At 42.8% G+C, this 22,897-nt stretch overlaps 1 protein-coding gene across 5 annotated transcripts in view; it reads left to right on the forward strand.

The window, feature by feature from the left end:
- celf3b (cugbp, Elav-like family member 3b) overlaps nt 1-8,516 on the forward strand; it is a 39,791-nt gene extending 31,275 nt beyond the window's left edge. For 3 of the 5 annotated variants that reach the window (XM_048261714.1, XM_048261718.1, XM_048261717.1), the window contains 7 exons: nt 1,002-1,146; nt 2,144-2,296; nt 2,496-2,564; nt 2,750-2,854; nt 3,281-3,424; nt 3,770-3,939; nt 7,358-8,516. In XM_048261714.1, the coding sequence (XP_048117671.1) occupies nt 1,002-1,146; nt 2,144-2,296; nt 2,496-2,564; nt 2,750-2,854; nt 3,281-3,424; nt 3,770-3,897 (744 nt within the window). In that variant the 3' untranslated portion in view covers nt 3,898-3,939; nt 7,358-8,516. Of the gene's footprint in view, nt 1-1,001; nt 1,147-2,143; nt 2,297-2,495; nt 2,565-2,749; nt 2,855-3,280; nt 3,425-3,769; nt 3,940-4,089; nt 4,761-7,357 lie in introns of those variants that run through there. The other 2 variants (XM_048261716.1, XM_048261715.1) reach the window with 2 other exon arrangements.
- Nucleotides 8,517-22,897: the final 14,381 nt, after the last annotated feature.

Consider the following 22,897-nt stretch of genomic DNA (forward strand, 5'->3'; position numbering starts at 1 on the left):
TGACTTGGTAAATGATGGTATTTTACTGGTAATTACCACAGGTAGCATGTAGGTAGGTACAGAGAAACTACACGTGAAATACATATAGAGATACATGGATACATATACGCACAAATACCAAGAACAACCTCCACTGTTACCTATCAACTCAACTAAGGACTTATTTGTGAGCAGTTTAGGCTTATAATAACTAGACAAATACTAATTAGGGAACTGTAAAAGGAAGGGTTAGCGCACACTAACATGTAGAAGTTTATTATTAGGAAGTTAGTTATTATTTAGTAAGAAACCTAAATAATAAATTACTCCTACTCCATCTTATAGTTAAGACATGCAAGAGCTGAACACTGTTAATGAAATCAATACATACAGTGATGTCAATACTTATGACCCCTGTATTTTAAGGAAGAACATTTATTTATATATGATACATTATTCATTCACTAAGAAAATTGGTGTCCTTAAAGGTTAGATATTTCCTAATTTTTCACTCAAGGCTTTAAGATCAATTTCCAAAAGATGATTTTATATTCCTCTTTTCAGTCAACTTTAGCATGGGTGCCGACACTTTTGGCCATCACTGTAAATAAATAATATAAATATGTAATTAAATCAATAAATAAATAAATAAATAATAATATAAATATGTAAGCCATGCAGGCTGCATGTAGGACAGGATTGGATGTGACAGGGCCAGTGAGTTTACATGAGTGGAGCCTGCAGGCTAGATGAGCGATATCTGTAGCTGATAGATCTATGTGGACACAAGTCATCTGACATCAGCTCGCTCTGCCTGTTGCCATAGTTACGCTGCCACAAGCTCGTTGACCGGAAAGTAATGCCACTTGGTCATTAGATCTCCTGAGATCTTCCTTCTTGTTCTCATTCTTTTTTTCTCTCTCTTCTTCTCTCTCTCTCTCTCTCGCTCTCCTCCCTCTCTTTCTCTCTCTCTCTGTCTCATCCCCATCCCCAATCCCACCCCCCCTCTTGATCTCACTTAGCAGGTCCAGCAGCAAGCCCTGGTGGCTCAGTCTGCGTACCTGTCGCCTGTAGCGACAGTCGCCGCGGTACAGATGCAGCAGATGGCAGCACTGAATGCCAACGGCATCATAGCCACGCCCATCACCTCCATCACCTCCTCGTCCGGTAAGGACCCCCTCGGGTCACATCACCTGGCCTGTCTGGAATGCCACACTTGTCTGTCCTGCCTTGTCCTTGTCCTGTGCTGGTCATGTCTCTTGTCCTCCTCACAGCATTTCTCCAGCATTCTTACATCCTCTAGAAAAGATATAATCCAGTTAAATTGTCTTTTTGCTTTGACTGAGAGAGTGAAGTTATGTGACCGTGTAGTGTGAAGGGGATGTGTAATGAGCTAGCCGTTCTACACTTATGTTGACTTTTGATATATTTGTTTGGGGCTTTGATGTCAGGATAGTGGAGAGAGTGACAGGAAGTGAGTGGCCACGTGTGACCCGGTTGTGGTTCGGACGCTGTAACCAGTTGCACCACAGCGCCCTCCCGTCATTTTTTACAGAATACACTGCAAAAAATGATATCCTACCAAGTGTTATAATCTTATATTAAGATAAAAAATCTAGTTAGTATTGTTTTTAGTATAAAGATACTTACTTTGAGTTTTCTTGTATGATTATTAAATCTTCTTAAATTAAGACATAAAAACAAGTAAATTTCTCTGCCGGTGGAGTAAGTAAATTTACCTTAAATTGTCTTAAATCTTCAATCTTATCTTACTGTAAATTAAGATAAAATTACTCCACTGGCAGATAAATGTACTTGTTTTTATGTCTTAATTTAAAAAGATTTTGACTTATTTTGAGTCAAATAATCATACAAGAGAGCTCAAAGTAAGTATCTTTATGCTAAAAACAATACTAACTAGATTTTTTTTATCTTAATATAAGATTATAACGCTTGGTAAGATATCATTTTTTGCAGTGTAGTCTCTCGTGTGTCGTGTCAAATGATCCCTGTCTGTGTCCTGCTCGGCCCGGCTGTGTCTGGACTGGCCGAGTCCTGCCTGGCTCCTCTGGTCTTGTGTCTGTCCTCGTCTTCTCTAAAGTGTGTGTGATGTCTTTCATGGAGTCCTGTTCTGAGGGTCTCTGCTGTGGTTTCTGAACTGCAGGCACAAACACTCCGCCCACTATCACAGCCACACCCATGACAGCTCTGCCTCCAATCAGTGTCAACGGCTACAGCACTGTGTCTGCACAAGCCAATGGGCATGGGCATCCTGCATCTGAAACCATTTACACCAATGGCGTGCATTCATACCAAGGTTAGAGTCATCGCATTGTATTATAAAATCCTACAAAAGAACACAAAATATTCTATGAAGATTACACATCTAACCCTGATCTATCTTCCTCTTTCTCCCTAACTATCCCCTCTTCATCTTTTTATCCCATCTCTCTTCTCTCTCTCTCCTCTCTCTCTCTCTCTCTCTCTCTCTCTCTCTCTGTCTCTCTCTCTCATAGCCCAGAGTCCAGCTGCAGCGGGTCTGGACACTCTTCAGCAGGCTTACGCAGGCATGCAGCATTACACAGGTGAGTCAGCAAGCCACTGGCCCTGGCCGGCAGTCAGCACCAGCCATTTTGTGTCTGAGCTCGTCACACTCTTTAGAAGGGTCTTCCTCCATTTTGTTTCAGACTTTTGTTCCACCCTAGTTTCCACAAGCCACACACTTAACACAAACTGAAGCAACATGTGCCTGTTTCTCCACTTTTCTCAGCGGCGTACCCTGCTGCGTATGGATTGGTTGGGCAGCCGTTTCCACAGCAACCCACCCTGGTTGCCCAGCAACACCAGCAGCCCCAGCAACAGCAGCAACGAGAAGGTGATGTCACTTCCTGTCACACACCTATCCAAAACACCCCCCCCCCCACCCCATCTATTTTCTAGCATGTCTTTGTTAGGATGCTCCAGTCCTATGAAACTTCTCCACTGTAATGAAACCAAGCAAAGCAAACTCAGCATTAACCCTCCCCATCACTGCCATCACTGCTCTTAAGGTTGATCCATATATTGACTAGTATACTCTCTGGACAATTAATTACATATTAGGCTTATGTAAAACAGTATATTTAATTCATGAGTGTTCATGCTAATTAATGCATATGTTTGTGTTTTTTTTATGTGTGCATCTGTCTGAGTGTGTGTCTACTTGGGTATGCATGTGTGCCTTTGCATGTGTATATACGTGTGTGTGTGTGTGTGTGTGCGCGCATGTATATGTATGTGTGTATTTCTGTGTCTTTTTCAGGTCCTGAAGGCTGTAACATCTTCATCTACCATCTGCCTCAGGAGTTCACAGACTCTGAGATGCTGCAGATGTTCCTGCCCTTTGGGAATGTCATATCTGCCAAGGTGTTTGTGGACCGGGCCACCAATCAGAGCAAGTGCTTCGGTAAGACCAGGGACAGATGGGGCAGGGGGTGGGTGGGTGAGACAGTCTATGAGCTTCCGCCTGCGGTATATGTGGAAGGACTCACAGCAAACATGGTTTGTAAACAAGGTTAGAAAATGAGAAATGACTTCCTGTTCAACAACGACAGATAATCTTTGTAGCAAACCAGTTCTGTTGTGCTGAACATAAGCCCTGTCACCGTAAAAGGATACTTTGTTTCTGTGAATATGAAGATAGGAACAACATAATTAAAACAAATAACATAGTTTCACTTTTAATTCCTTCCTTCCCCTCTCTCTCTCTTTCTCTCTCTCTTATTTCTCTCTCTCTCTCTTTTTCTTTTAGGCTTTGTGAGCTTTGATAACCCAGGCAGTGCACAGGCGGCTATCCAATCCATGAATGGCTTCCAGATCGGCATGAAGAGACTCAAAGTGCAACTGAAGCGTCCCAAAGATGCCAACCGACCATACTGAGGGACTGACCATACTGAGCGACTGACCAGAACAGACATGGAGGTGAGATGCAGGGAGATGGGGGGGGGGGTTGTGAAAGGGGAAAACACACTAATATACAGGACAAGTAAGCACTGTGTGGTCCTTATTGTTCACTTTTATTTTATTTTTTTCTGCTGTGTTTTTCCTTGAAAACAACAAACCACAAGCAAGGTCTTCTTGTCCAATCACAAATCGTGGAGAACCCATGGTTATGGTTACCTAGCAACTGATGTTGTAGTAAGTTGGTTGGCCTGTGTTGGTTGCCTTTACAGTTTGCCCGTGGGTTGCCGTGGAGACTGCCTGTGTTGACTGCCCTTGGTAATTTTGTTTGTTGATTGTTTTTTTTTTCACCTGTTGCTCTAGGTGACCTGACATGCTTTCAGATGTGTGCTGTGTTGCCTTAGCAATATGGATTGTGTTTGGTGCATTGTGAGCATTGTGAGCACTGATCAATAACTGAGATGTGATTGATACGGACTAATGAGATTGGATATCATTTCTTTCCCTCTGTCTATTGACTGTTCTTGTAGTGGAACAATGTTGTGACTGGAATATTGTTTTTGATCAGTTCTAAACATGTCACTTTTGGTGTGATGTTTGGTGTCATTTTTATGTTTTATGCTTTACAGTATATCATTTGTGTGTGTCAGAGAGAGTGAGAGAGAGAGGGAGAAATAGAGAGAGTTGAGTAAATTAAAAGAAGACTTTAAAGCCCCCCTTGGTAGGATATATATTTCTCCCTCTGCTGGAGAAGTTGTGCATTATGCTATTCCAAACTGTGGAAAAAAGTAACAATAAAGCAATGGATTTGTTTACAAGCTAGCGAAACGGTTAGCATAAGTTCGGCAGAACAATGTGGATGTGGGCAGCCGTGGCCTACTGGTTAGCGCTTCGGATTTATAACCGGAGGGTTGCTGGTTCGAACCCCGACCAGTAGGAACGGCTGAAGTGCCCTTGAGCAAGGCATCTAACCCCTCACTGCTCCCCGAGCGCCGCTGTTGTAGCAGGCAGCTCACTCCGCTGGGTTTAGTGTGTGCTTCACCTCACTGTGTGCTGATTGTGTTTCACTAATACACGGATTGGGATAAATGCAGAGACCAAATTTCCCTCTATGGGTCAAAAGAGTATATATACTTATACTATGTTACAAGGTAAGAAACATGATTTAAAGTGAGTTTCTTGTTTCTCACTTCTCTTACCGGGACGGTTGGCTTTCTGCCTTTCCCATCTTTGGAACGGGGTCACCATTTTCACTGGAACAGGTCATTTAACCATCCAAATGATTTCTAAACAGGTTTATTAAGTTGACAAGTACCCCTTTAAAGAGGTATGACTGAGAGCGAGATTGACAGAAAAAGAGCGAGGGAATAAGATAATGAGTAATGAATGAGTAAGAGAGAGAAAGAAAGAGAGAGAATGTGTGAGAGAAGAGAGAGTTGAAATGGCTAGATGAATCTGAAAGTAGAGGAAACCTCCTCTCTGGTTGCCCTTTGCATGTGAGACAGCTATGGTGTGTCTGTCCGTAGATGTGTGGCCAGGCTGTATCATCTGTCCATGTTGAGGGCCTTTCAGTTGTCCCTTTCTGGCCCTGCCCCTTTTCTCTTCAGTCTTTATGGTATTCTTTCTCTCCTTTCTCTTTCTCCTCAGTCTTTTAATTTTATTCTCCTGTTCGCTTCTCTCTGGCCCATGCTCTGAGGTAACAGATTGTGGTTGTCATGGGGAAACACAACGCCTTGTGCTGAATGGAGAACAGTCCTGAATTATAGGAATTCTGGGATATCATAAACCTTCCAGGCATACTGTGTTGTAACAAATATTGCCACAGCTCTGATTCTGCCTGGTTCTCGATGGACCGATCATCCAGACAGACTGAATAAACAGAGCCAAAGGGAAATTGGCATTGTGAATCTGAAGCACCCAGAATTCCTATGCTGCAGTTGCCAAAGAGGGTGCATGCTGGAAATCTGTTTGCCTGCTACAAGCTAATTTGAACTCACAAAACGGTACATACAGACACAAACAAACACACAACTGAATAGATTAAAATTCTCCATCACCACACATTTTATTTCATTGATTTATTTATAAGGACAGCACACATTAATGAGCATTCTGTAAATGTGCCAGTGTTAGCCAGCTGGCTAATTTTCAACTGCAGTCGTTTGACAAGATGTTGGAATGACCATCAATTGACTTGGCCAGTTGTTCTTAAAGGCCAAGTTAACTACACACACCACCATAGACCAAATATAGCAAGCAGGCATTTGCACACACAGCCATATTTTTTACCATTAATGCCCTTAATAGCACGACAGTCTTGCCCTTACTGTGTGGAGCTGCATGGACACTTATGTTTGTGTGTTGTGTGTCTGTGTCTTTGTCTGTGTGTGTGTCTGTGTGTCTGTCTGTGTGTCTGTGAGTGTATCCTCACATTGAGTCTAGGAAGTGAGTAGGTAAGCTGTTCGGGGCATTCAGACAGCCACTGGTTCTGGACAGGATGTGATCTGTCCTGATCTTGCTTAGGTCAGGCCGGATCCAGTTAGCTGGGCATCCAGGTCGGCCTTTGGACAGATCGGGACCACACCTGCTCCAGAGTCAATGGCTACCTGTCTGTATAAAACTGCTGAGCCGAGCTGAAGCCAGGCAGTGGACACACTATGGGCCAGTTTCTCATAGGCTACATGGATTAAGCCTAGTCCTGGACAAAAAGCTTTTATCAACTGAGACCTCCAGTTCTCATTTTAGTCCCTTGGTATGGTTGGATGGCATCTTTGGGGCGCCGCACTTTGAGGTCTTGTGTACCGGGCTTAATCCATGTACTAAGGCCAGTTGGACACTTGAAAGCATTTTTGGATATGTTACATCAAAGCACAGCTCAAAAATAAATGACATTGTAGAACAACACAGACATTAATGTTTGGAGTGTGAGGGGGGAGAAGTAGCATGGCTGCTTGGGGCATTTTTCTGAGATGAAGGCATGACAGGCATTGTGATCGGCTTGCTTGGCATATCCTGAAAAAAAAAAAACAAGACAGGGCGATGACCTCTGAACTCAAGGGTGACCTCTGAACTCATTACTGCTTCGCCGAGCTGAGTTAAGGTCCGAAGCCTCAGCGGACCCACAGAAGCCGCTGACTCCGAGACGTATGTGGCCCAGATGCGGCCGGATCTGGCTTGGACCAGGGGGAGCACGTCCCAGAGTCACAGTGTCTTAGGTATTCAAATGTGTGCCTGAACAGAACTCGTACGGTAGGGCCCTTAGAGAAGAGGACGTAGGATGCACTGAAAGGCCATGAGGGTCAGTTTGGATTTAACCAATTTAAACACATTTAACCAATCTGTCCATTCTCTCTCCATTTCTCCTCTCATTCTCTACCTCCCTCTCTCTCTCTCCTTCCTTTTTGCTCTCTCTTCTCCCCCCTGTCCCTCCCTCTGTCAGGTAGAGGCTTGGAAGGTGTTGACTGGGCAGTGAAGACGTCTCCTCAGCCATGGAGAGTGGAAGCTAAACTACTACGCAAACGTGACACTCAATAGTTTGGTATCATGTACAGCATTATATGTGCACATACACACACACACACACACACACACACACACACACACACACACACACACGCATACACACACATACAAACACATACACACATACTGTACACACAGTCGTTCACATATACTTACACACTCTCACACACAGCACAAACATCCAAACATAACCAATCTAACATCCAAACATCTCATAAAGAGGGGGCATATCTGTGTAGAACATACTGTAAATAATTAATTAATTAATGACATACCAACACACACACACACACACACACACACACACACACAAATCATCTAACCTATTAACTGTGGTGGGCCTAACAAGTCAGAGATGTGGCAGATTATGGACTGAAAATGAGACCTTATTTATGGACCAATTATGGGAGAAACACTGGAAGCAGAAGTAGAGTAGAGTCCCACTGGTGCTCACTGACTGTGGTGGCGAAACAGGGCCTTTCCTATACAGTAGAATAACAACAAAAGACAAAATAAAAAAAAAAAAACAAGTAGAGTAGTGAGGCTTCAGATAATGATTATCAAGTGTATATAATTTAGTTTGAGGAATAGAGGCAGAAACAAAACAAATGCAAAAAGAAACTACTTTACATGAAACTGATTAAATCACACTATTACACAATTATTATTATGATTATTAGTATTATTACTCTTATCATTCCTATTATCTGCATCATCCTTGGGTTTATGATTAAAAGTGATGACAGTATTAATAGATTTTAAATTTCTACTTTTCCTGAAATGGGGATGGGGTGGTCTGGGGGACTTTTTGGGGAAGTTTTAATATTTAAACTATTTTTTATTTATTGATTAATTAATCAATTAATTTTGGTAAAGGACTACTGAGGGTACTTGTGGGATGCAATTTTTTGATTTTGGAATTTTTTAGAGAAATCCTTTGAAAGTCTGAAAAGTTCAGACTTTGGAACAGGGAATTATTATAATTATGAACTATGATGATATTTATTTCTTATTTATTGATTCCATTTTTAATCCAATCTGTTTTTAAGTTAAAATAATAAAAAAAAAATATGATACAACTTGTTTACTGTGATGCTTAGTATATCTGTGTTTGTGTGTGTGTGTGTGTGTGTGTGTGTGTGTGTGTGTGTGTGAGAGAGTTTTGGTTTAAAAAAAATAATTTAACCAACATCAAATTATTTGGTCAGTTATTATGACTTCACTACTAGACAGGTGATATTTTTTGAGATATGTGCTTCCTAGAGGCATTTTTTTGTAAAAGTTGGGAACAGGACTTTTTAACATAATTAAGGTGTGCTGAATCCAACTAGCCCTGTTCCCAAGCTGAATTTTGAGTTTATGACCATCTAATTAGCATAAACAAAATGGTTGCCAAAATGGCGATTTTGGGCACTTTCATTGGCCGGGTGTCATTATACCATGTAAATTCATTCATATTGTTTACAGAAATCTCCCTTGGCCAATAGATCAAGGATACAGGCTGTGAAAAAAAGAAAAAAAATCTAGTATTATGCCTATGTTAATTACCTGAAAAAAACTTTGAAAAATGTAATTGTTAAAATGTTATAACTGAGCAGGCACACGGTATTTGACGAATGAGACTTATGTTTTTTGAGGGTCAAGAAAGATGTGTAGTGATGAAATGTAAAGTTTAAAATTGTGGCCTACTTTGCCGGTTCGATCCCCAACCAGTAGGAAATATGTGGGTGGTGGAAAGGTTGAGCACTAGTCTCCCATGCCCACATCCACAGCTGAAGTGCCCTTGAGCAAGGCACCTAACCCCTCACTGCTCCCCGGGCATCACTGTAGCAAGGCAGCTCACTGCTCCAGGTTAATGTGTGCTTCAATGTGTGACCTGTGTGTTCACTAATTCACGGATGGGATACATGCATAGACAAATTCCTTGTATACCCTGTGATAGTCTGCTGCCATTGTCTGCGTCTGTCTTGCTCTGTGCCCTGTGTGTCTTTCTTGTAGGCGTGGCTGCAGACCATCTGTGGAATTGGTGACACCTGGGCCCGGTGTCTCCACACCCTTTAAAAACGGCTTCCACCCTGTTACCCGTTGGAGCTTCTTTTCTTTTGCCCAATTGCTTTTTTTTGCATGCAACTAGGGATGGGCAAAGCAAGGCTTTATGAAACATTGAAACGTTCGAAGCAATTGTGCTAAATTGTTCCGAAGCTTCAAAACAATTCCGACACCTCAGAGCTGTTTAAGTCAAGTCAAGTCAAGTCAAGTTTATTTATATAGCACATTTCATACACAGAGGTCATTCAATGTGCTTTACATAAACAAAACCAAACGATAATAACAAATAAAAGCATAGAAGGGCAATATAGTCAAAGAATAGTTAAAAGGTAAAGATCATAATAAAAAGAAAACATAATAAAAATAAAGAAAAACATAAAACAAACAAAAGGTAAAAAAAATAATAAAAAAAATAGAATAAAAGAATAATTTGTAAAGCACAAAACAAAGGCTGAAAAGTTTGGTAGTAGATTTAAAAAGCCTTTTTTAAATCCACAAAAGAGCTAAAAGTAGAATAAGTTTATGTAGGGCAGATTGGGACCAGAATTTGCTAACTCTGACACAATTATTTAGGTCCTGCTCCAGATTTTAGCAGAAAGTCAATTCTGTGACTTACTGGAAGCCAGTGCAGGGAGAACAGTTTGTCAGTTCTTTTCTTAAGTGTTTAATGTCCAGGCCTGTGAACAGTCCATTGCAGTAATCAACCCTGCTGGAGATAAATGCATGAATGAGTTTTTCTAAGTCATGTTTTGACATCAGCCCTCTGAGTTTGACAATATTTTTGAGGTGGTAAAAGCTGATTTAGTTATCGCTTTCATGTGGCTGTTGAAATTTAGATCACTGTCAATTAATACACCAAAGGTTTTTAACAGTATCCTTTGCCTTCAACCCTTTTGTGTCAAGGAGAGTGGCAACCCTAAGTCTTTCCTCATTTTTTACCAAATATAATTACTTCAGTTTTTTCTTTGTTCAGCTGAAGAAAATTTTGGGACATCCAGGTGTTGATTTGTTCTATACACTGACACATAGATTCAAGAGGACCATAGTTGTTTGGTGATAGAGCTAAGTAAATTTGTGTGTCATCTGCATAGCTATGATATGAAATCAAATTATTTTGAATGATTTGTCCAAGTGGGAGCATATAGAGGTTGAATAATAGTGGCCCCAAGATCGACCCCTGGGGAACACCACAGGTCAAGGACGTTGGTGTTGAGGTACAGTTTCCGATGGCAACAAAGAAGCTCCTTTCTTGTAGATATGATTTTAGCCAGCTGATAACTATGCCTGTAAATCCAACCCAGTGTTCTAGTCTGTGTAGTAAAATATTGTGATCAACAGTGTCAAATGCTGCACTAAGGTCCAGTAGCACTAGGACTGATGTTTTACCTGAATCTGTGTTGAGGCGTATGTCATTGGAAACTTTAATGAGAGCTGTTTCAGTGCTGTGATTTGCCCGAAAACCAGACTGAAAGTAATCAAAATACCCATTTGATGTTAGGAAGGTGGTTAATTGATTAAAGACTACTTTTTCAATAATTTTGCCAATAAAAGGTAGATTGGATATGGGCCTGTAATTGTTTAGCATGGAGGCATCCAGGTTATTCTTCTTGAGAAGTGGCTTTACAACAGCTGTTTTCAGTGACTTAGGAAAAGTGCCAGACAGCAATGATACATTTACAATTTGAAGGACATCCCGCTATGAGGTGAAAAACAGTTTTGAAGAAATTGGTAGGCAGAGTGTCTAAGACACATGTGGAAGGGCTGAGATTCTGTACCGTTTTTCAAGTGTTTCAGTAGTCTATCAAGCTGAACTCTGACATCAAGTTTAGTTTCCCTCTGTTTGTTGCTGGAAGTTCAGGTTGTTGAATTTGTAATTGAGCAGATATGTTGAGTCTGATTTTGTCAATTTTACCTTTAAAAAGATGAAAACTCATTGCATTTATTAGTTGAGAGAAGTTCAGGCTAATTGTGAGGGGGGATTTGTTAACTTATCAACAGTTGAAAATAGAATCTGAAAGTGTTATTTGAACTTCTATTGATAATGTTAGAAAAGAAAGACTGTCTTGCTTTGCATATTTCAGAGTTATATGTGCGGAGCATCTCTTTATGGATTTCATAGTGGATCTGAAGTTTGTATTTCGCCATTTTCTTTCAGTCTTCCTACACTCTCTTTTTAGAAGTTTAACTGCTGGATTTTGCCTCCATGGTGCTTTCTGTTTGTCCTTAACTTTCTTGAATTGTAATGGAGCAATGTCATCCATAATGTTTGCCATTTTTGCATTAAAGTGATCAAATAAGTCTTCAGAGTCTGACAGTTGACTTGACTTTAGTGAAAGTGCTTGCTCAAAGAGAGCACTTGTCTGATCATTTATGATTCTCCTTTTTACCATCATAGCTGTGTTTTGAGTGTGTGGGGACATAGACACATCAAAGAACACGTAAAAATGATCAGATAAGGCCAGGTCTTTAACAGCTGTAGAGACATCGAGACCCTTTGTGATAACAAGGTCGAGGGTATGGCCGAGAGAGTGTGTTGGCCCCTGTACATGCTGTGTTAGGGAGAAAGTATCGATTAGTGCAATGAATTCCTTGGCATAATTGTTTTCAGGATTATCCACATGCAAGTTTAGATCCCCTGATATAATAAGACAGTCATACTCTATGCAAACAACTGATAGCAGTTCACCTAGCTCTTCAAGAAAAACTTTAGCTGAATGTTTTGGAGGCCTGTAAATTGTCAGTAATAAAATCTGAGGAGAAGACTTAATGCATGCACACAGATATTCAAATGAAGTAAAGTCACCGAATGGACGACTGATTGCACTGAAAAGACGTCTTGAAAATTGTGGCTATCCCCCACCTCTTTTATTTGCTCTGGTAGCACTCAAAAACTGAAGTTTGGGGAGCTGATTCGATGAGAGTAGCAGCACTGTTTGCTTGATCTAACCATGTCTCAGTTAAAAGTAAAAATCAAGGTTGTGTGTGCAAATTAGATCATGAATTAAGAATGATTTGTTTGAAAGAGATCTGATATTTAGGAGTGCTAGTTTTGTTAGTTTAAGTGTTGGGGAAATATGATCCATGGGGAAATCTGAGGTTGATGTGGTACGGTAGGAGATTGGACTGGTTTACCCTATAAGCTCGATGCATTTGTGTTCTATTTCTTGTCAATACAGGAATAGAGAATGTCATGGGCTTACTGGGTCCTGGCATGTTCTCAAAACTACTGTCAGTACCATTTATATTGCAGGGACCCTGAGAATATCATGCAATACAGTCATCATATAATTGTCCCCTGCTGCTGCCATCTGTATTTTCCACTGCACATTCCATGCTATATGCCGGCTGAGAAAATGAACTAAGAGGTTGCTGCTGCTTAAGAGATCCTTCTAAACGGGAGGGGAGGGCGAGGGGGGTGGAGGTGCCCTTCGCTTCTTTGGTGCTAATGATCTTGGGCTAGTAAAACTCTGCATGGCTACTGGTAGCAGTCTCTCCATTCTTGCAGGGAACATCATGTGCTTGGGTGGGGATGGTGATGGGTATTCAGGGGATCCTGTGGAGTTTGAGTGGGTGGTGGGATGAAGGGGTGGGGATGGTGATGGGAGATTAGGGGGGTTTGTGTGGCCTGGGGAGTTTGATTGGGTGGGAACGGATTGGGTGTGGGTGGTGATGGGAAATCAAGGAGGTTGGGGTTGAAAATTGATCCAGAGTCTCCATCTGCCTGCTGAGGTTCTGGGAAGTTTGTTGCAGATGCTCCGCTTTCAGCATGTATTCCAGTAGTGTATTCCATGTTGTTGTGTCTTTGTGGTGACAAGGAGACGACGGAGGTGGGGAGGGGTATTGGTACTGGTGTTACAACATGACCCTTCCTTTCTGATATCCCTCTCAGCAGCTTTGATAGGTGCTATCTCCTCATGCTCATCACATCCATTTGTTTGCTGAGATTCCAGGGAGTTTGACGCCAGTGATTGACTTTGAGTCATTTTAGCAGCACCCATCTTATCTTGTCCAGTGGACATGGCTTGGCATTGTTGAGCTGGTTGTTTATGTTTCTCAAGGTCTGCATTTCAGTGGAGGCTAGCGGGTGGTTATCAGAGGGCCCCACAGCAGGGGAGGTTGGGCATATCTCTGTTTCAGCCTGTGCAGAGTGTTTTGGTTTAGCTGAGTTGTTGATGTCATCCGCTTGTTCCGTCTGTATGGCCACTGAGTGCTTATCAGAGGCTCAGCTCAAGGTTGGCAGAAAAAATGTTGGGTGCAGGAGAGAGAGGTGATAGTATTCGGTTAAGATCTTGGCCCCAGTCCAACTCAGCTCTGTGCTATTTGGTCTGAAGTATTCCCTGCGATTCCAAAAAAGGTTAAAATTGTCAATAAAATTCATCCCAACTGAAAAGCATGTTTTTTATGAGCCAGGTGTTTAAACTGAATAGTCTGGAAAATACAAAGCTTCCCTCTGCTGGGAGTGGGCCACTGATGAAAATTTGTATTCCAAGCACATTTAGGGCCGAGAAAAGTTCCTTGAAATCTTCTTTGACATACAGCTGTTCTCTGTAGATGTCATTTGCTCCAAACATGCACAATGATGCGCTTGATAGTTGCATATTTTGACACCAGTTCTGAAAGCTTGTTTTTGTGTCAGACACTGAAGCATTTGGGAAACAACATACAATCATCCTTTCCCCATTTATATGTCATTTACAGTCTCAAAGCAAAATTAAGCCTAGAACGAGGGTTGTGGGATGAATAGGGTCGAGAGTGCTGCTTCTTGTCTGTGCCCATCTTTCTTTTGTTGTGGTTTGATCGCTGCCTGCTTTGGGTCTGTTCCCTGGGAAATTCCTCTCTCACGTCCCGGAGGCATTCAAATCTGTTCCATAGTGTTAGGGGCTGTGGGCTTCCCTTAGGACCACAAGCCCTGTAGTAGTTTGCTGATCTGTCTGTATTTCTGATACGAGGCCTGAAGTTAACATCTGAATTTACTGGTGTTGAGGTAATTACAGTTCTTGTATTACGTTTTTTGTTTTTTGGTCTGGCACCTTGCCTGTGCCAAGGCTCTGTACTCACATTTCCCTTTGTGAGGTCGATGCATTCATCTGCTCTATTAGCAGTGATATTAGACTGCTGGGTTACATTCTCTGCATTTCCAGTAGTTGCTGTACTCACTTCATGAGATGCCTCTAAGTAGTTCATCTGTCGTTGATGGAAGGGCATGCATCTTTGATTCCAAAGTAGAAATCCTCTGTTCTAGCTCAGTACATTTTCGGCATGATCTCCTGGGTCTCTGGCCGGAGGAGCGCATTTTGTTTTAATCCAACTTCAAGGTGAATTGCCGTTCAGTTTTTGCTCGTTGACTTGGCTGGCTCATTTAAAGTAAAAAACTAACCACTAAAGTTTCAGATTTAAATGTACTGGTTTCACTGTCTTTGCTAAACTAGCTTGTAAATGAAATAAAAGAATGAAAAAGAGTGGAAATTGCTAAAAGGATAGGTGAAGCAGGAGCAGTGTGAAATGCGTCCTACTCGCTTGAGTAGGAGTTGAGAAAAAAAAAAAAAAAGACTATATAAAACACTGTTTGGCATTAAGTATTAATGTCAGCCAAAAGCTATTAATTAGTCTTAGTTAAAGATAGTTAAAGATCTCCAGATCAGTGATTTACGCATGATCTGATCCGCCATTTACCATTCACACAAGCTGGTAATGTGTCTCCTGAATCCTTACATTCAGGCATTCAAATTAAATGTAATTAAATAACATATAAATATTCTATCAGTGTATGATGCTTGCATGAGGGAAACATCCCAAAACAACGGCACCCATATAACTGCTGTTGTTTTGAGAAGTATTTCTCATGCAAGCATCATGCAACATCTAAAAACAATGAAACTATTGTAGGCCTAATTATATTTTACATTAGTAAAGCAGTACTCTGATGTGCATGTTTTCACAAACTTTTTTGTGAACAATCTTAGCACTTTAAACATTGACTGTTTTGAAGTGCATGTATAGCAATATAGTATAAAAATAATAATAATTGTGATATCATTATGATAATTTAATGGGGTGGGTGGGGAGGGGGTGGGTTCATGTAGGTGGGCCCTATGACCCCAAAGTATGCCTTGACTGGGCCTCAGGTCAAAGAAGTTTGAGAAAGGCTGATGTAGACGACAAAGCAGCAAGGAGGCATCATTTGATCATTTAAACAAGTTTTATGACAAGGTCGGTGAGGATGGGAAAAATCGTACATTTGTGCAAACTTTGCCCGCACTTCAGTCACAGTCATTATTAATTTAATCATTAAATAAAATACAGTACACGTCTTGGTTCAATAGGTTACGTGCAGTCATTTTAATATGTTTTAATAAACATTGAACCAGTCCGGCCCTCGGCTTGTAGCAAATTTGTTTTTTTTGGCCCAATGTATTTGACTTTGACATCCCTGGTTTAGTCTGTCCTCTTGTTACCCTTATAATAAATTACTTATTATTTTGGGCTTTAAACTCTGCGTCCTTCATCTTTTGCCATGGCCTTTGAGCCGGGTCATGACAAAATGGGGGCTCGCCGAACTTCGTGACCGTTCGTTTTGGTAAATTGACCGATCCCAAGCCCCGCCCCCTTTTGCTATGTCACAATGAGGACTTCGGAGGACCTCGGTCAACCTCGGTCAATTTTGAATTTTCTAGTGGCCATTCGGTATGACAATCGCCAGTTATGCGAATGCTATAATGCTTCTTTTGCGAGTAGCTTAAGTAACTAAATAACTAAAGAGCTCAAAAGGTTCAAAGATAAGCCTGGGATACTTGTAGAAGTGACATCCGATATCCTGACCGTGTGAAACGTTAACACACATAGGCCTAACTTTGCATAACTTTGGATAGGCTGCTACTTTTCAGTAAAGAAATCTGAGTGTGTACGAAAATGTTCCATTTATTTGTGTTCATAACTAGGCTACACACAAAAACATAACTAAATCTGGTTTCCACTGATGAAACGACAACATAAGCCTACGCAAAAATTATACCTACCTTGCAGGAACTGAACTCAAAGATATTCATACGATTGGAAGCAGCGCCAAAAGAATACACCTTCAATCACGTATCGCCTTACACACAACAAGAATACTTTCAGCTTTGCTATCTTGCCATGTTTAACTTGGGATAGAAGACTGTTCACAGAAATAAGCTAATGATCCTTTTTTCAACAAACGCAATAATAGCCTATACTGCGATGCATTATTGATGGCTGAACGAGAGATAGCCAATGTCAAGATCGAATCATGTGCAGATTCAGAACTATGCAGTCTCTGAAATCGCCCATATTAGACCTAGGCTACTACATTGCCCACGTTTAAATTAATTATAGCATAAGCGGGCAAGTCTAGTGCAAGACAAATCCGTCTGCAAACTGCAGATATGCCTTCAATTTGCAAACTGCAGATATCAAAGCGTGATAGGCATGGGTTTGAACTCGCAAAAATTGGCAGATCAGGCTGGGTTCACCCAGCCTTCCCAAGTTGGTTTCTTTTCAATACACTTGTATCATGACAAATCACGTCTGCAAACTTTATGGAATTTGCTTGGTTTTTGAACTCTTCCTTCTAAAGCAGCCATTCAAAATAATAAGTAGGCTATCGGGCCTACCGGAAGAAGCTATCTCTCCACCTCCCCAACATGAGCTGCTTGGCTAGTCACTCTCCCAAGGCGTGGGAACTTGGATCTGCAGCACTTGGTCCAGTCTTCTATTAATCCTCGAGAAATATGGTTAGATTTTGTTATGGACACGTCAACACCATATTTTTGCACAGACCTGTTTATTGAATCAGTCACATCTGCAGCAAATAAGGTAAACTACCTGCTCGTGATAGCGTGCTAATTGTTTATCCCCAGTTAACATGCATCCCATTTAAGATCCATCCCGACACCGGATTTGTTTGTCCTCAATTTGTGGTGTTCCACCTCGTTGATAACAGCAGACATTGTGAATGTGTCCATCTGCATACTGAAGGCCTTTCTGGCCTCTGTTTTTGAATATATCAAGATTACTTGACGCCCAGAAATCCAGCATACACTGTTGCACTTTCGGCTAAATGGGGGTGCTCGTCCCCCCATGTTGAACACGCGTTCTCGCACACTTTCCTGCAAACTTGTCCGACTTAGCAACAGTAACTATGGGACTGACAATGGGAGGAGGGGCTTGGGATCGGTCAATTGTTAAGTGTTCGCAACTTTCCGTTTTGAAAGTTCTGCGGGTCGAATTTGTGAATGGCGTGTCGTCATTCGTTACGTCACTTGATAGTGGGACTTCCCTCAGGTTCTGCTCAGGTGTAGTACTGGTAGAGCGGGAAGTCTCTTTTGTTTGAAGCGATTTTTGAGTATATTGCATTGTTTGAAAGCTCGGCCTCTGTGCGCAATGATTAAGGTAGGTAAGTGTTTGTTGAGCTGCAAGTGTAAGCGATGTGTGTCCCTTGTTAGGTGAAGCGCGTTGTCCCTTTTGGACTTCGTCGGGGGGTTGTTTAGTGTTGTGGTGAAAGTGGTCAGAGCAGTTGTCTCGGGAGTGTATCCATGGTGTGAGCCAGGAGTCGCCAGGTTCTGGTTGCTTTTTCTCCCTATTGGGTTTTGGCACTTAATTACCCACCGCCAGTAACTGCATGAAGAGCTAGGCCGCAGCTTAAATAGGTAAGTTGTGGGGCTTTAGTTAGTTAGCGGGACAAACATTGCTGTTGCTTGCCCTTCAGCTTTGGGGGGCTGGTGCAACGAGTTACACACTTAGCCTACTGTTTGTTTGTTTAGCGTTGCGCACATTGGGATAATGCCCACGGTAGAAGATTTCATCGCTTCTCCGTCAGAGGATATTTTTGATCAGTGCACGAAGGAACAGCTGCTCAAATTGGAAGAGCATTACAAACTTGAGCTAAATAGTCAGTTTGTAAAGGACAAGGTTAAGGCGATTATTAAAAAGTAATCTGGTTGCTGCAGGGGTTTTAGTTGAACGTGAACCGGTTACAGTTACGTCTCCGTTGACTTTGACAATGGAAGGCTTGAGTTTTGAACAACGGAAGGAGTTGTTGTTATTAGAGATTGAGCATGAAAAGTATACGGTTAATGCCGAGATTGAAAAAGACCTGGCAGTTGAAAAGTTGCGTCAGGAGACTGAGCAGATGCGCTTAGAGCACAAACTTCAGGTTATTAGGGAGAGTAAAGTTACACCAGCGCCTCGGTGAAGATCTGGCTCGCAGTCTAGCGTCGATCAGTCTGATCCACTTCATTTTGATGTTCGGGGAAATTTGCCATTAGTGCCCAAATTTTCCGAGAGCGATCCTGATACGTTTTTTCTTTTGTTCGAACGTTTAGCTGATGCGCGGAGTTGGCCCGATTCCACTCGAGCATTACTGCTGCAGTGCGTAATAAGTGGTAAGACACAAGAGGCCTTCTCAGCATTGTCGCCAGATGATTGTCATGACTATGATAAGTTAAAATCCGCCGTGCTGAAGGCATATGAGCGTGTTCCTGAACACTATCGGCAGAAATTTAGATCATGGAAGAGAGGTCCAAAACAGAGCCATTTAGAGTTTGCACGGGATTTAACAATTTATTTTAACCGCTGGTGTGCTTCTGTCGGGGTCTCTGATTTTGACGGTCTCTGCGATCTAATTGTGCTCGAACAGTTTAAAAACTCTGTTCCCCATCATGTTGCCACCTATGTCTGTGAACAGAAGGCGCGTACTGCTGCTGAAGCAGCCGCTCAAGCTGACGACTATGTGTTAATCCATCACAATGTCCCTCTTGAACGCCGTTTTCAATTTAGTAGTGGGGGTGCACCTGCTGAAAGTTTTGTCCATTCAAACAGACTTCCTCTGTCTGGTGGTGGGCCTAATGGTTCGGGTGATTCAGATAAGATTGGTAATTTCTGTCATAAACGTGGCCACTGGAAGGCTGATTGCTACATGCTCAAGTCTAGTAAATATCCTCTTCCAGGTTCGAGTCCTAAGGGTGCTGGCTTGGCTGCCCCTGGTTGCTTTAATACACCTGCTGTTGTTGATGGCAAGTCACAGCTAACAAGCTCATGTCCTCAGGCTGCTGAGGGCCAGAGACAAAGCCTACAGAGCTGGGGATGAAGCTGGCATGAAAACAGCGAGAGCCAACCTGTCCCGTGGCATCAAGGAAGCAAAAAAGGAATACACTCACAAGATATAACCACCCACTTCAAAAGACAGCAGGAACTCACAAAGCCTATGGCAGGGCATTCAGGCCCTCACGGACTACAAGCCCGGCGCCCACAGAGCTGTGAGAGCAACATCCCTCTGCTCAACAACCTGAACTGCTTCTTTGCTCGCTTTGAAGCACAAACAGCACCTGCCCACAGAAGACCCATCCCCCTCTACATGAGCAGCCCCTGTGCCTCTCTGCCCGACAGCGTGAAGAGGACACTTGCTGCTATCAACACCCGTAAGGCAACAGGTCCAGACAACATCCCAGGTCACCGGCGCTGAAGGACTGAGGGGAGTTTAAGGATGTCTTCACAGACATCTTTAACACTTCCCTGAAGCAAGCCATCGTCCCATCATGTTTCAAAGCTGCCACCATCATACCTGTGCCAAAGAAAACGGCTCCATCCTGCTTCAATGACTACCGCCCTGTGGCACTGGACACCCATCATCATGAAGTGCTTTGAGCGGCTTGTCATGTCACATATCAAAGCCATTCTCCCCCCACCCTGGACCCCTTCCAGTTTGCATACCGAGCCAAGCGGGTCTACAGAGGATGCAATCTGCTCTGCCCTCCACCCAGCCCTCACCCACCTGGAAAAAGAGACTCATATGTGAGATTGCTGTTTATAGACTTCAGTTCTGCATTCAACACCATAATACCACAACAACTCATCTGCAAACTTGACAAACTGGGACTCAGTACCTACCTCTGCAACTGGCTACTGGACTTCCTCTGTCAGAGGCCCCAAGTAGTGCGTGTTGGCAACAATACCTCAAGCAGCATCACACTGAGCACAGGGGCCCCCAAGGCTGCGTGCTCAGTCCGCTGCTCTTCACCCTGCTGGCCGATGACTGCACTGCAACCTACAGCAACAATCACATAGTGAAATTTGCTACCTGACACAACTCTGGTGGGTCTCATCACCAAGGGCGGCGAGACTCAATACAGGTTGGAGGTCGACCATCTGACCCGCGTGGTGCAGGGACAACAACCTCCTGCTGAGCGTCAGCAAGACCAAAGAGATTGTTGTTGACTTCGGGAGAGGTCACACCCAACACCTGCCACTGACCATCGGCGGTGCTGTGGTGGAAGGCGAGCAGCACCAAATTCCTGGGGGTGCACATCAGTGAAGACCTCTCCTGGACCACCAACACTGCATCACTGGCGAAAGCTCAGCTCCGCCTGTACTTCCTGCGAAAACTCAGGCGAGCAAGTGCTCCACCAGCCATCATGACCACATTCTACCGAGGCACCATTGAGAGCATCCTCTCCAGCTGTATCGCTGTGTGGGGCGGAAGCTGCACTGAATACAACAGGAAAGCCCTGCAGCATAGTGAACACAGCTGGAAGGATCATTGGTGCTTCACTCCCCTCCCTGAAGGACATTTACACCACCCACCTCACCCGCTAAAGGCGACCAAAATTGTGAGTGATGCAAGTCACCCCGGCTCACAATCTGTTTGATCTACTGCCCTCTGGGAAGAGGTACAGAAGCCTGCGCTCCCGCACTACCAGACTCACCAACAGCTTCATACACCAAGCTGTAAGGATGCTGAACTCTCTCCTCCTCCCCCCCTCCACCCTCAGCTACATAACATCCTGGACATTGGACCCACAATGGCCGCCTGCACTACTCCACCTGCACACTTGAACACTTGCACACTTGTACACTTTACAACTTGGTGTTGTTGTCCTGAAACACAACACTTCTGCTGCTCTTACATAACTTGCACCACTATGCCACTTTCTTTATTATTTAGGTCAAACAGTATTTTATAGTATTTTACAGTATTTGCACTAGTATTTTATTGACTGTCTATGCACAATTTCAACAAAATTTTGCTGCTCTTATTTTTTATTATTATTATATGTGCCCTCTTATTTACTTATTTACTTACTTTTTTGTTTACTTGAATGTTATGTTTGTCTGTGGACTTAAAATTGGTCAAATATGTCTTGTCTTCACCGTGGGATAGTGAGAAACGTAATTTCGATCTCTTTGTATGTCTGGAACATGTGAAGAAATTGACAATAAAGCTGACTTTGACTTTGACTTTGACTTTGATGTGTCACTGCACTTGATTGTTATTTGCCATTCATTAGAACAGGGTTGGTGTCTATGGTTGGCAGTGATGTGAAGGTGCCGGTAAAAATCTTGACACAGGGGCATTTGACTCTTTTATTAAAGCTGGGGTGTTGCCTCTGTCTGAAAGTTCTGAATTGGGCAGTTCAGTGCCAGTTCAGGGAATGAACTTAAATGTTTTGCGGGTGCCACTTCACAAAGTAATGCTTGAGTGTGACTTGTTTCAGGGTGAGGCTGTGCGCCCAGCACTCCCAATTGAAGGCATCTCTGTGATTCTTGGGAATGGCCTGGTAGGTGCTCAGCTATGGCCTGATGTTACTCCGCTCCTGGTAGTGGATTCTGTGCCACAGTCGAAGTCTGGGCTGGACGAGTGTGCACAAGACTTTACTGAGACTTTTGCGGCTTGTGTGGTAACACGGGCTATGGCGCGGGGAGAGTCTGACTCTGAGCTGGTTCCTCAGTCTGGTAAGAACAAGTTGTTGGAGAATTTTGTTTTACCTTTGATTTCTCTATCTTTGTGTCCTGTAGTGAGTTGGTTGCTGCACAACAGGTGGACCCTTCACTGACTGGGTTGTATGAGTTGGTTCAACCTGAATGTGAAATGAGGGATAGCGCTTGCGGGTATTTTCTTCAAGATTCACTGTTGGTGAGAAAGTGGGCTTGGCATGCAGATTTGTTTGTTGGGGACCCTGTAAAACTAAAAGCTACGTCACTCAGTGTTAAAAGTTGCTCATGATGATTCTGGACATTCTGGTGTTCAAAAGACTTATGACCGGCTGTTGAGACATTTCTTTTGGCCTTGCATGAAAAGGGATGTCTCGGCCTACATTAAGACTTGTCACATGTGCCAACAACACAGGCTCATAGTCAACCTCGCAAAGTGTGAGTTGCGAGGGCGACTGTGACCTACCTTGGCCGCGTGGTGGGGCAGGGGCAGGTTTGCCCAGTTAATGCTACGGTTCAAGCTGTTAAGCAGTTTCCTGCACCAACAACTAAAAAAAAGTTGAGGTGTTCCTTGGCCTGGTGGGCTACTACAGGAGTTTTGGTAGAGACTTTTCTACTGTTGTGGCCCCTCTTACTGATCTCCTGAGGGAGAAGGAAAAATTTGGAAAAATTAAGTCTGGTC

The sequence above is a fragment of the Alosa alosa genome, chromosome 13, assembly GCF_017589495.1.
Source record: "Alosa alosa isolate M-15738 ecotype Scorff River chromosome 13, AALO_Geno_1.1, whole genome shotgun sequence".
NCBI lineage: Eukaryota > Metazoa > Chordata > Actinopteri > Clupeiformes > Clupeidae > Alosa > Alosa alosa.